An 11,385-nucleotide genomic window follows, 5' to 3' on the forward strand; every position below is an offset into this window, starting at 1 on the left:
CCCTTCCAACTCGGATTATTCTGTAGCCGATTCTGTGACTGGTGGCTTCGCCGTGCACCGAGGTTTGTCCCTCCGCGGCTTCCCCCTTCCCCGCGCGTGCCCCCTCGGCCCCGCGCTTCCCTGTTGCCGTGGTGACGGCCGTTCTCGCCAATCGGCGGCGAGGGCGGGAAAGCGGCGGCGGGCGATGGCGGCGGCCATGAAGCGGCGGCGCGGGACGGAGCCGGGGCCGGAGCCGGAGCGAGAGCGGAGCTGCCTGCGAGCCTGGGCTGCTCACAGCCGGGCGCTGGTCGGGCGATGGACGGTGCGGCACGTCCCTTTCCTTTCCCCCCCGTCCCTTCCCCGGGCCACCGGGCTGCCGCCGGTGCCGCTCCCCAGCCGGGCCGGCGGTAAGTGCGTCCCTTGCAGACGGCGCGGTGCGGCGGAGAGGCGCCGCAGGTGCGGCGGCAGCAGCGAGACGAGTTCCGGGAGCTGCTCCTGAGCATCCGCGGTGAGTGGCGGCCGCCGCGCCCCGCCTTCACCTCCCGCTGTAGTCCCGGGCCTGAAGCGTGTGGGCGTGGAAGCGCCGGCTCCCTGACACCTCTGTTTACCGGGATGCAGTTCCGGGATCCCGGTGCTGGAAAAAAAACGCGTGAAGGGGGCGGGGTGAAATGGTTCCCACTGCCCAGTGCTGAACGGCGCCTGCAAAGGAGTTAAATCACAGAATCATCAGTGTTGAAAGGGGCCTCTGAAGATCAGATCACCCAGTCCAACCCCTCTGGATGTGTTCCTCTGTCACCTGGAGCAGGTGACACAGGAACACATCCAGGTGAGGTTTGAATGACTCTGGAGAGGAGGCTCCAGGACTCTCTTGGGCAGCTGTTGCAGTGCTCTGCCACCCTCAGTGTAAAGAAGTTCTTCCTTAAGCTGAGGTGGAGCTTCTTGTGTTTTAGCTTATGAATATTGCTCCTCCGGTTGTAGCTCCAGTATCCCTGGATAGCACCTACAAGCTAGGGTGAAATGGTCCCTGTTGCCCTATGCTCATCTGGGCCAGCAAAAGAGTTACTGTCCAGGTCCATACTTCACCTTAACTTGCTGGGCAGAGCCTTGGGATTTCTGTAAAAAATAAAAATGAGGCAGCCTTTTCTGTGGGAAGTGAGGGAAGAGGCTCCCTGACACAGCTGTGATGCAGAGAAAACTTGATGTGAGGCAGCCTTATTTACAGTTTTCTCAGCTCCTCAGTGCAAGAGAGACACAGAGCTCCTGGAGAGGGTCCAGCAGAGGGAAATAAGGAATATTAGGGGACTGGCACAGCCTTCTTACAAGGAATGCCTAAGTAATCTGGGCATGTTCAGTCTGGAGCAGAGGTGAGTGAGAGGGGACCTCATCAATGTCTGTCAGTGCCTGCAGGATGGGGTCAGAGGATGGACAAGGCTCTGCTCAGCTTTGCCCAGCACTGGGACATGAAGCAATGGGCAGAAGCTGATGCACAGGAAGTTCCACCTGAACATGAAGTATAATTTTACCCTGATGACTGCACATCAGAACGAATTTCCAAGAGAGGTTGAGGAGTCTCCCTCACTGGGGATACTCAAAAACAATCTGGATGCAGTCCTGTGCCATGTGCTTTAAGATGGCCGTACTTGAGCAGGGAGGTTGGATCAGATGAGCCACTCTGGTCCTTTCCAGCCTTACCTGTTCTGTGCTAAGGAAAGAAACACAGTGTGTGCAAGGGTGGATACCTGCTGGAACAGATTAGGCTGTGATGCTCTTCTGGGAGAGCTGAAAGGCCCAGCTGCTAGTGGACTGCAGCATTTGGATAGCTGGGGAATGGATGTCTAAATGAGTGTTGGCATCTGGAGTGCTGTCTCCTGCTGTCTATCTGGACACTGCAGCTCCCAAGTGGCTAAATCACAACACAGTCACTAAAAACTTCTTGCCAAGCCGCTTTTCTTGTTGCTAAGCCAGGTGTTGCCATCTGAGCAAGGACAGCTGTTTATTTTTAGCCAGATAAATTTCTTGTTCTGTGCCCACAGGGCTGCCGGCTGCCCTCCCTGCCCTGCCTCTGGAACTCACTGTCCTTTACAACTCCCTGCTTTTCACTGTGGGAGCATCTGACTCTGCCATCAAAGGAGAAGCAGAAGGAATACGCCAGGGGCTCCTCAGGGGTAAGGATGTGGTTCTTTGGGGAGTTCTTGGGGTGAGGAGAGCATTCTCTGTGCTCTGGAGATACTTGGTGACTGGCTGGAGGTGTGGGAACTGTGAGCAAACAGTCCTGGCTCTGCCAGGGAAGGCCAGAGATTGGGGAAACTGAACAGACATGCCTGGCTCCACGAAACTGGGCAGGCACATCTGGCTGTGCTTGGAAAAGCTGGAGATGGGGGGAACTGTGAGCAGACATCCAGGCTCTGCCTGTAAGGGCTGGAGGTGGAGTGGCATGTGGCCAGGGACGATGTGCAGCTGTCTGCCTGCTCTTGCCTGCAGGGATGAGCTGGAGGTTTCAAGGGAAACAAGAGTTTCTAATGTTTTAACTTTTAAGGTTAAGGTGCCAAGTCTCTAGCAAAGTCTTTGTGACAGTAGAAAATTATTGTTTTCTTTAATTATGGTGTGCTGTCTTCAAAGAAAACTCACTGAAACAAGCTGCAGTTCAGAGGTGGATCTGCAGTGTTGGCACATGCTTACCTGAGGGCAAATGACTTCAAGAGGGCTCAGCAGAGCTGGAGTCTATGTCTAAGTTGTGCTGTGTGTTTTCTCCTGAGTGTGCTGCTGTCAGCTCCACTCTTTTAGAGCTTGTTTTCCATTCTGCTGAGGCCAGGCCAGCCCTGCAACCCCATTCCTTCCATTGCTATGAGGAGCCTGTGCTTGCTTGAGGCTTTCTCTCTCTCTTGCATCCAGGGCATCTGTTACAGGGCACCAACTCATTGTCTCACAGCTCTAGGTCTTTTTTTTTTGGGTTTATTTTTCAGTTCTGGAGGCCTGTGGGGCCTGTGGACAGGATCTTGGCACAGAGGAGCTGTGGGAAAAGGTGCTGCAGGAGGTAACCGTGGAGGAGCTGCAGGCACCTCTGCACCGCCTCGGGGCCCTGCAAGCAGCCTGGTGGCTGGCAGCCAGCCAGCTGAGAAGTGTTGCTGGCCTCTTCCATCTCCTGAGCACTGCTGAGGTAACGGGGCACAGGCAGATGCCGGCAGAGCTGGCATAAATACTGTGTTTGTCATAAAACTCACTCTGCAGAATGTTGTTGAGGCACTTGGACAGCTGAAACCATCAGTGCTGCCCAGTCAGTCAGTCCTCCCCTTGGCATCCCAGCATAGCCTAATGGCCCTGTGAGAGTTAATGGATCCCAGAATATTCTGCCTGTGTGGGCCATGGACCTCTGTGTGTCAGACAGAAGACTTGGGCAGGCTGGAAGAGGGCTGCAGATGGACTTGCAGATTCTGTAGGCAACAGCAGTGGGATGCAGAACCTTCCCTGCTGATCAAAGGGCTGGTGATGGGTCCCATCTTTCTGAACAAACTTCAACAGCTATCTGTTGGATGCCTGGAAGCCCTGGAGGTGCACCCTACTCTGAGGTGGGGAGGTGATGTCCCAGGCCAGGCAGGAATCACCACAGTAAGGGGGTTGTAGCTGAAGTGGACACATGGTAGGACATTGCTCCCCAGTTTGCTCCCACTGCAGGGAGCTGTGTTGAGTGGTTTGGTGGGACCTGTATCTCTGTGCCCTCGGACCAGTGTTTCCTGCTTCCCTTCAGCATTCCCTGCTCTCTCTCCTCTGTGCCTTCACAGGACCCAGAAAGAACTCACTGCAGTGAGGGGCAGAATGAACTCCTCTCCATGATCAAGGCATGGCGGGTCCCTCCTGAGGAGACCTCCCTACCCCTTGTACAAAGTGCCAAGGACTTGAAGGAGATCCTCTGGACTGCAGCAGCCTTCCTGCAAGGTTTGTGGCAGCAGGTACTCATGCCAGCACAGCCTCCTGCTGCTCTGTCCCAGCACCACTTTCCCTGCCTTTATCATGGTTTCTCTTCCGAAGCAAACTGACCCTTGGGGTTTTTTGCGCTGTGTCTTTGGAAGTGGGTCTGGGTTGAGTCTCTTGAGTCTCAGCCTTTACATTCCTTATTCAAAAACTTCCCTGCTTTTCCTCAGCTCATCCTTTCTCTGCACTATCACAGGGCTCCTCTGCTCTCTGTGACTTTAGGGGAGGTGTCTGGGCCCTGCAGTGACTGTAAAGCAGCAGGCTGGCAGGGGATTTATGAAGATTTTCCTTTCTTCTGTCTGTCTTCTGAAACCTGCCTTGTTGCAAGCACATTGTTCCTGTCAGATTATGGTGCTGCAAGAGCCACACAAAGCTGTTGTGAGGCTCTGTAGCTTGGTGTCATAGCAGGCAATGGATCTCCTCTGGCTGCTGTGTTCTGTCCTGCCCTGTTTTCTGTCCTTTACTGTTTTGACAACGCCAGCAGCCTGGGGGACAGCCAGCGCTGCCTCACTGTGCTTGGGCTCATGCAGGGCCTGCCTGCCAGGAGGCATGGCAGGAGCTCTGGCCCACAGAGCTGGAGCCAGAATACTCAAGGGTGGCACCAGCACTCCCAGCAGGCAGGTGGCAGATGTGAGTATGGTGCTGCTATGTGAGAGCAGGCTCAGAGGGAAGCCTGAAAAGAAGACTGAAGGAAAAGTAAATAACTAGTTGTGGTAAATATAAATTAATTGATATCTCAAAGCATCCTGCTGGGAAATGACCCAGATGTTCTGGAAAAATTCTAAGGTTCTGTGTGTGCTTCCCTATCTGCACTGCTGTCATTGGGGATGAATGTGGAGGTGAACCTTCCCAGCACATACCCCTGTCCTTGTTTTGGGCCAAAGGAAGCACCTTGGGCTTGGAAGCTTCTGTTATTTCTGCTGGACACTTCCACTGAGTGGCTTGTTCTCTTGCAAAACCATTAAAGCAACGATGGCGGCTTGGCACTATCATGCTGTGCATCACTGGGTTTGGAGGGGATCAGGCAAGTCCCTATGGCACTGGGAAGAAGAGGGCACCACACTTGTTTGGGGCCAGGTGGGACAGGAAGGTGAGCCACAGAGCCAAGATATTGGGTCTGTCCTAGGGCTGCAGGAGCTGGAGGCTGGGAACTTCTCCACCGCCCTTTCCCTCCTTCAGGAAGCTGCTGGAGGATTCTGCTCCAAGAAGATACTGGCACAGATCTACACCTGTCTTGGCTGCTGTGCTCAGCGAATGGTAATGACAGCAGAGAGGAGAAAGGCAGCTGTGGGGTGGGGAGCCTCAGGCTGATGTCCACAGTGCCTCTGTGTGGTCCAAAGCCTCTGCAGGGTGGGAAGGCCTTAAGCAGAAATTGCCCTTGTGGCCTAAGCCTCTTTGGACAGGCTGCAAAATCCATGCAAAGATTTTGGCTGATTGAAAAGTGTTGCTGCAGAGAGAGAAGTTCAAAAACCAACCTGAGGAGGGCTGCCTTTGGCTAAAGTGCTGCCTTTGGCTTAATGGGGACCTCTTGGGGAAGCAAAGCAAGAATCTGGATCCCACCAAACAATAAAGACATCAGCCAGATATCCTTTCAATATGTATGTCTTCCCACCCACTCAGGGCAAGCCTCAGACAGCCCTTCAGCACCTGAAACGAGCCCTCCAGGTAGATTTCCAGTGCCTTCCTGCCCTGTCCCACGTGGCAGCAGTGTACCATGAACTGGGAGAGACCAATGCGGAGCTGCAGGCCCTGACCCTGCTCTACAAGGTTTGTCTGGTTCCTGTAGTTCTGGGATGAGTTTTGCCCTGCAGAGCCTGCACAGAGTTTCAAGCAGGCTTCTTCCTTCTGGGAGGCTGCTTGACCCTGGAAGGGGTCCCCAAAATAGCATGGTGCTGCCTTCAGTAAGTGGCAGGAAGGAGTCCAGCAAGATCTGAAATTCCTGCTCAGCACCACATTTGGATGTGGCAAGACCTTGGGTCCTAGTTCATGTTTGTGGTGGATTGGGGGTTTATATTCTCAGGTCAGAAAGTACCAATCTCTTAGTAAAGTATGTAATTTAAGTCATTTTACATTACATACTCATTAAGTATGTAATGTAAAAGAGGCCTTTAAGGGCAGATTTTGGCTGCAGTGAGGCAGTGTGCATTCACCTGCCTGGGGTAGTAGGTCATAGCAGTAGACCCTGAATTATCTCTTCAGCTGTTTGAAAACTGTCAGATACATGCAGAGAGGGGAGGGAACTCTCTCCTTAAAAATGGTCTAACTAGGTCTGTGGCTGCAATGGGAGATGGTGTTCCAGGCAGCTCAAAGCACCTTGAACTAAAAACCTGAGGTGATATGGGTGATCTTGAAAATCTCCTGGTGCCATGTGGAGATCAGAAGTCTGCCTGGCCCTGTGTAATCCTGATGGCTCTTGCTGGAAATGGCTGTGAGAATAATGTAGCTGTGCTTGTGAAGTACACCACTTCTGCTCGCCTGGGTGCATCTGCAGATATCAGAAGTGACAAAAGATTGCAGCTGCCTGAGACTTGACCATTTTCTGTTCTTGTTTCACAGGCTCTGGGAAAAAACCCTCCAGCAGCTGCTTCCTCTAGTCCCTGTTTCCTAATGCGAACGGAGCTGCTTGTCCACACACCAGTACTCACTTCTCTCCTTCGCCAGCACCACCCCTCAGAAGTGAAGTACCTTCTGGCACAGCGGTGTCTCCAGGATGGGAGGTAACAGTACCTCTGGTCTGCTTGTAACATGCTGCTTGTTTGGGTTCTGCAATTTTCCTTGTGCTCCTGGAAATGGCCCAGTTCAGTACTGCTGTCATAGGTGTGCTCAAATCATGGAGATTGTGAACAGGGCGAGTGTAGTGCAGAGGGAGAGACTGCGGGCTGGCAATCCAGGTTTCACCTCGCTGATGGCACTTCTCTTTCCACCACATGTCATGTTCCTGTTGCAGGGTGGCTGATGCAGTGGAACATTACCTGGATTTTCTGTCTCTCCTTCAGGAGGGGCTGCAGCAGCAGGTAGGTGTCCTGGTGAAGAGCTCCCTTGGTGACTTGGAGGATGAGGGTTGGAGGCATCCAAACCCAGTCCCAAGGGCTGGGCCCAGGCATCAGCCCTGGACTCCAGGCTTCAGAGTCTAGTTTAAGATGTGAAGGAAATGAGGTGGGGGCTGGCACGGCACCCCCAATCTGTGGCATGTCTGCCTTTGGATTCACATCAGGGAGCACTCACCACTGCTGTTTGGAGGGACAGCTTCCCCTTCCCTGTGGGGAGCAGCTGTCAGTCTGATTTTTCACTTTCAGAGTAGGGATCTGATGCCTTGACTTTGCTGGGCTGTGAGTGCTCCCCATCTTCTGCCTGCCCCACCAGGCTCCAGTGACTGTGGGAGAGGGCTTGAGCTTTGTTTGGCAGCAGCTCCACGTTCCCAGTTTGCAAAGAGTCATTCTGCTTGGCTGAGAACTCTGCAGTTCTGCAGCACTGATGTCACTTTTGCTCCCCAGGTGCCCCTGGATGGTAGCTCAGCTCTGCCCAGGATCCCAGAGGTGTTCCTGGAAGCAGCGTCTGCCTTGGAGCAGGCTGGGAGGCACCAGGATGCCATAACTGTGTGTGAGGAGGTCATCAGACGGACAACTGACCACATTCCACGTGTGTTACGAGTGGAGGAGAGTCTGCAGCACCCAGAGTGCTCATTGCCAGGGGCAGGTGCACTCCTGTCCCAGAAGGAGAGCCTGTGCTGCCTTGCCTGGAGAGCAGCTGGATACCTGCACCAGGGCTGGGCATGGGCCAAGCTAGGCGAGAGCAAGGAAGCTATAACACAGTTCAGCAGGTGATAAACCCTTGCTGGGAGGGGGGGCCTCCCCAGCAGGCAGCAATGGATGGTGGGGCCAGGGCAGGACTGGCACTGGCGCTACCCTGACAACTTGACACGCCTGACAGCCCAGGATTGGCTCCAAAATTCCTCTGGCTTCCCACCCACAGGTGCCTCAGTGATCTCCTGCGTGTCCAGCTTCATGGATCTGGCATCAAACAGACAGGTAGGACACCACACAGGTGGGACCTGTGTGGGGCCTCAGCTGGGTCAGGATCTGTGTCCTTAGCAGCAGGTACCGGGGCAAGGTGGTGGGCTCAGCATCACTCTGGCAAGAGGCAGTTGTCCCAGGGTGTAAAGTTCTGGGCCATGCTGAAGCCTCTGAAGAGACTGCTTTTTTTGGAGCAGAGTTTCTTGGCTCTGCCTCCTTCTTCACTGAGTAGTTAGCAGTTAAATGGGCTGTGAACTGGGAAGCTTCTCCAACCCAGTTTTTGGGGAAAAGGTACATGCCAGTGGTGCAGAGGTCAGGCTGCTGTTGAGGTCACTGTTCACCACAGCCATGTAACATTCTGGATTCTTGACATCCTTCACTCTCTCTGATGCCTCCCGACCTCTTCCAGCCTGGCAGAGGCTGAGCTTTGCCATCTGTCTCTGGAGCTGGAAGATGAGTAGCCCAAGTAAATACTTGGCCAGTCCTGACTGCTAACCTGGCTCAGCCTGCTGGTAACAAGGGAGAGAACATCTGGAGGATACTGTCTTCAGGTGTGTGTGTCTTCCTTTGACAGAGAATCTCCAGCCAGAAGTGGAGGTGCTCCAGAAAATCAGGTTGCTCTCTCTTATTGGGCGAGGTACACAGTTCCTGGAGCTGGGGAGGCACAAAGAAGCCCTGTTGGATTTCCAGCACAGTTTGCAGATCTCACCAGGTAAGAGGCTCATTTTGGTGAGGAACACAAGGGATTTCCACAAATTTATCCTGGGCTGCTTTGCTGTCTTCAGCAGGAAGTTCTTACGTTTTATACTGCATTTATTCAGGTGTCCAAGACAACAGTAGGGCAAATAGCAATGTTGCATACTAGAGATATTTCTGTGGGGCCTGCTTTGCCATGGAGAAACAGACCCAAAAAATTATTGTCAGAATCCTGACACCAACCTGTGCCCTCAGATAGCTTGGAAATTTCCTGCTTTGACCCCAGCCTGGTACAGCCAGCTTTATCCCAGACAGGTCTGCTGTTCCAGAACAGAGCAGTGGAGTTGTGCTTCACCTGAGGAAGCAGCATGTCCATGCCTGGCCATGCAGAGGCCTGCAAAGGGAGCATTTGTGTATTGAGCTCAACAAAGGCATGGCTAGTGCTGCTCACAGAGCTGCTCTCTCCTGTTCAGTGCTTTGACATGCTGAAAAGGTGTGAGCTTCACCAGGATTTGTCAGACCTGCTGGTCCCGGTTCTGCCCGTGGCTTCCTCCCTTTGGGGGTGCAGATGTGCCTGCAAGGAAAACCCCAGTCTGTGTCCAAACAGAGGTGTGGCAGGCTGTGCCACAGGGCTGATGCCATCTGCTTTGGCTGCCAGCCCTGGGGTTAATTAGAGCCTGTGACACAGCCAGGATGGCCTCATCCCCACTATACCACCTCTCCTTACACTCACTGCCCTCGTCTGGCTTCTGAGTTTCTTTTGTAATACCCTGCAACCCACAGCAGTGCTGAGGACTTGCTCCTTCTCTGATAAGGGCTGATCCTTCTTCCTGTCTTGCAGGTGACCCAGGTGCTGCCTCCTACCTGGTGCAGGCCTTGTGGAAGCTGAACCGAAAGCAGGAGGCAGCTGCTCAGTGGCAGAAGTTCTCCCAGAGCTCCTCTGGACAGGATGAGCAGCAGCAAGGGCAGGGAAGGTATGCAGAGGGATGGGTGAGATCTCACATCCAACAGTGCAAACTGTCTGTCAGGCTGTGAGGGAAGTTTAGGTGTCCAAGGAGCTTCCCCTGATGACTGCTCAGACAGGCCGCAGGCTGTGGGACTCCCTGGGGTACAGAAGAGCTGGCATGGAGCCAAATGGGGAGGGCAGAGGCTGCAGGTAGAGCAGGGGGACCTGCAGAACAAATATCTTGGGGCATGGCAAAGGAATGCTGCAGTCCTCACTGCTGCCATGTTCCCTTCTCTTTCAGGCCCCTCCCTTTGTACCTGGTTTCATGTCTGGAGCAGGCAATGTTCCCTCACAGTGAACCTCTTGCCAGAAGCATACAGGATTACCTCAGGGCAGCAGCCCAGGACACCTCAAGCTGACCTGCTCATGCCCACCATATCCATCTGCTTAGGTCTCCCTGCACTTGGCTGGCACAAGGCCTTTAAGGACTCTTGAAAGACTCTGAATTACTCTGTGATGAAACTGGATTACCAAAGGACTGAAACAGAATAGATCTCCTTTTGTAATAAAAAACTCAAGCTCTGCTTAGCTTTGGGTTTTTCCATGCTCTTTTTCCAGAGTGAAATGTTGCAGTTGTGGCCTTGACACTGCCTCCAGCTACTGAGAGCCCATGGGCTGTGTGCCCTGGGTGTGTAAGAGATCAAGGGTAGAGATACCTTTGTCCTCTTGTGCCCTGTGCATGGTGGGGCTGGATCTGCACTCGGGCTCCAGGCAGCTGGTGGTCTGTCCTATCAGTGCTTCGTGTGCTGGCTTTTTGCTCGGTTACTGTGGCTTAGAGCCCAGAGAAGTGGTTTTGTCTGAAGCACATGCCTCTGAGGTCTGAATTTCATAATGCTGCACTAGCCAGAGACAGCAGCAGAGTCCAGACCCTCACCTGTGTGTTCCCTGTGGTCCTGAGGGTCTGTGCCAGTACCATCGCTCCAGGCCTGTCACCCTCAGGGGTGAAGGAGTACATGTCCCTGCCCAGTGTCTGGTGGAGATTTTTTGGATGAGGTAGGTCCCCTGACCCCATTACCCAAGCCTTTGGCAACCTTTGCCTCCCACAGGAGTGAAGGGGTGCCTGGAAGCTGCAAGGCAAAGGAGGAGTGAGGGAAGATGAAAGAGAGTATGACAGAACTCTGGAGGAATGCAAGGTGGGAGCTGCTGCAGCCTCTGAACGCTGGAGGGACAGGGAGGGGCTTTGTCCTACAACTCCTTCAGAAAAACACCTTGGCATGTCCTGGGCTGCATCCAGAGCCCCGTGGGCAGCAGGGGAGGGAGGGGATTCTGCCCCTCTGCTCTGCTGAGACCCAGCTGGAGCATCCAGAGCTGGGGTCCCTGCACAGGAGGGACAGGGACCTGCTGGAGCCAGCACAGAGGAGGCCACCAAGGTGATCAGAAGGGTGGACCACCTCTGCTGTGAGGACAGGCTGACAGAGTTGGGATTATTCAGCCTGGAAAAGGCTCCAGGATCTCCGTGCCTTCAAGGGGCTCCAGCAGCGCTGGAGAGGGACTTTTCACAATGGCATAAAGTGCCTGCATGAGGGGCAGCTGTTTTAAACTGACAGACGGCAGGGTTAGATGCGGTATCAGGAAGAAATTCTTCCCTGTGAGGGTGCCGAGGTCCTGCACAGGTTGCCCAGAGAAGCTGTGGCTGCCCCTGGATCCCTGGGCGCGTTCGAGGCCAGGTTGGATGGGGCTGTGAGCAGCCTGGTCCTGTGGGAGGTGTCGGTGCCCTGGGCA

General features: G+C 54.1%; 1 protein-coding gene across 1 annotated transcript; it reads left to right on the forward strand.

Moving 5' to 3' along the window:
• The first annotated feature begins 184 nt into the window (after positions 1–184).
• FANCG (FA complementation group G) lies at positions 185–10,122 on the forward strand. The gene is made up of 14 exons (XM_005528058.3): positions 185–301; positions 406–487; positions 2,013–2,144; positions 2,943–3,136; positions 3,759–3,912; positions 5,075–5,205; positions 5,569–5,715; positions 6,505–6,665; positions 6,896–6,962; positions 7,443–7,768; positions 7,921–7,976; positions 8,536–8,673; positions 9,499–9,631; positions 9,905–10,122. Exons 1-14 carry the CDS (start codon positions 185–187, stop codon positions 10,020–10,022), a joined length of 1,956 nt encoding a protein of 651 aa, XP_005528115.1. The 3' UTR covers positions 10,023–10,122.
• The last annotated feature ends 1,263 nt before the right edge of the window (positions 10,123–11,385 follow it).

The sequence above is a fragment of the Pseudopodoces humilis genome, chromosome 4 (genome assembly GCF_049639895.1).
Source record: "Pseudopodoces humilis isolate 2021_Gansu_Grassland_sample_001 chromosome 4, ASM4963989v1, whole genome shotgun sequence".
Taxonomy (NCBI): domain Eukaryota; kingdom Metazoa; phylum Chordata; class Aves; order Passeriformes; family Paridae; genus Pseudopodoces; species Pseudopodoces humilis.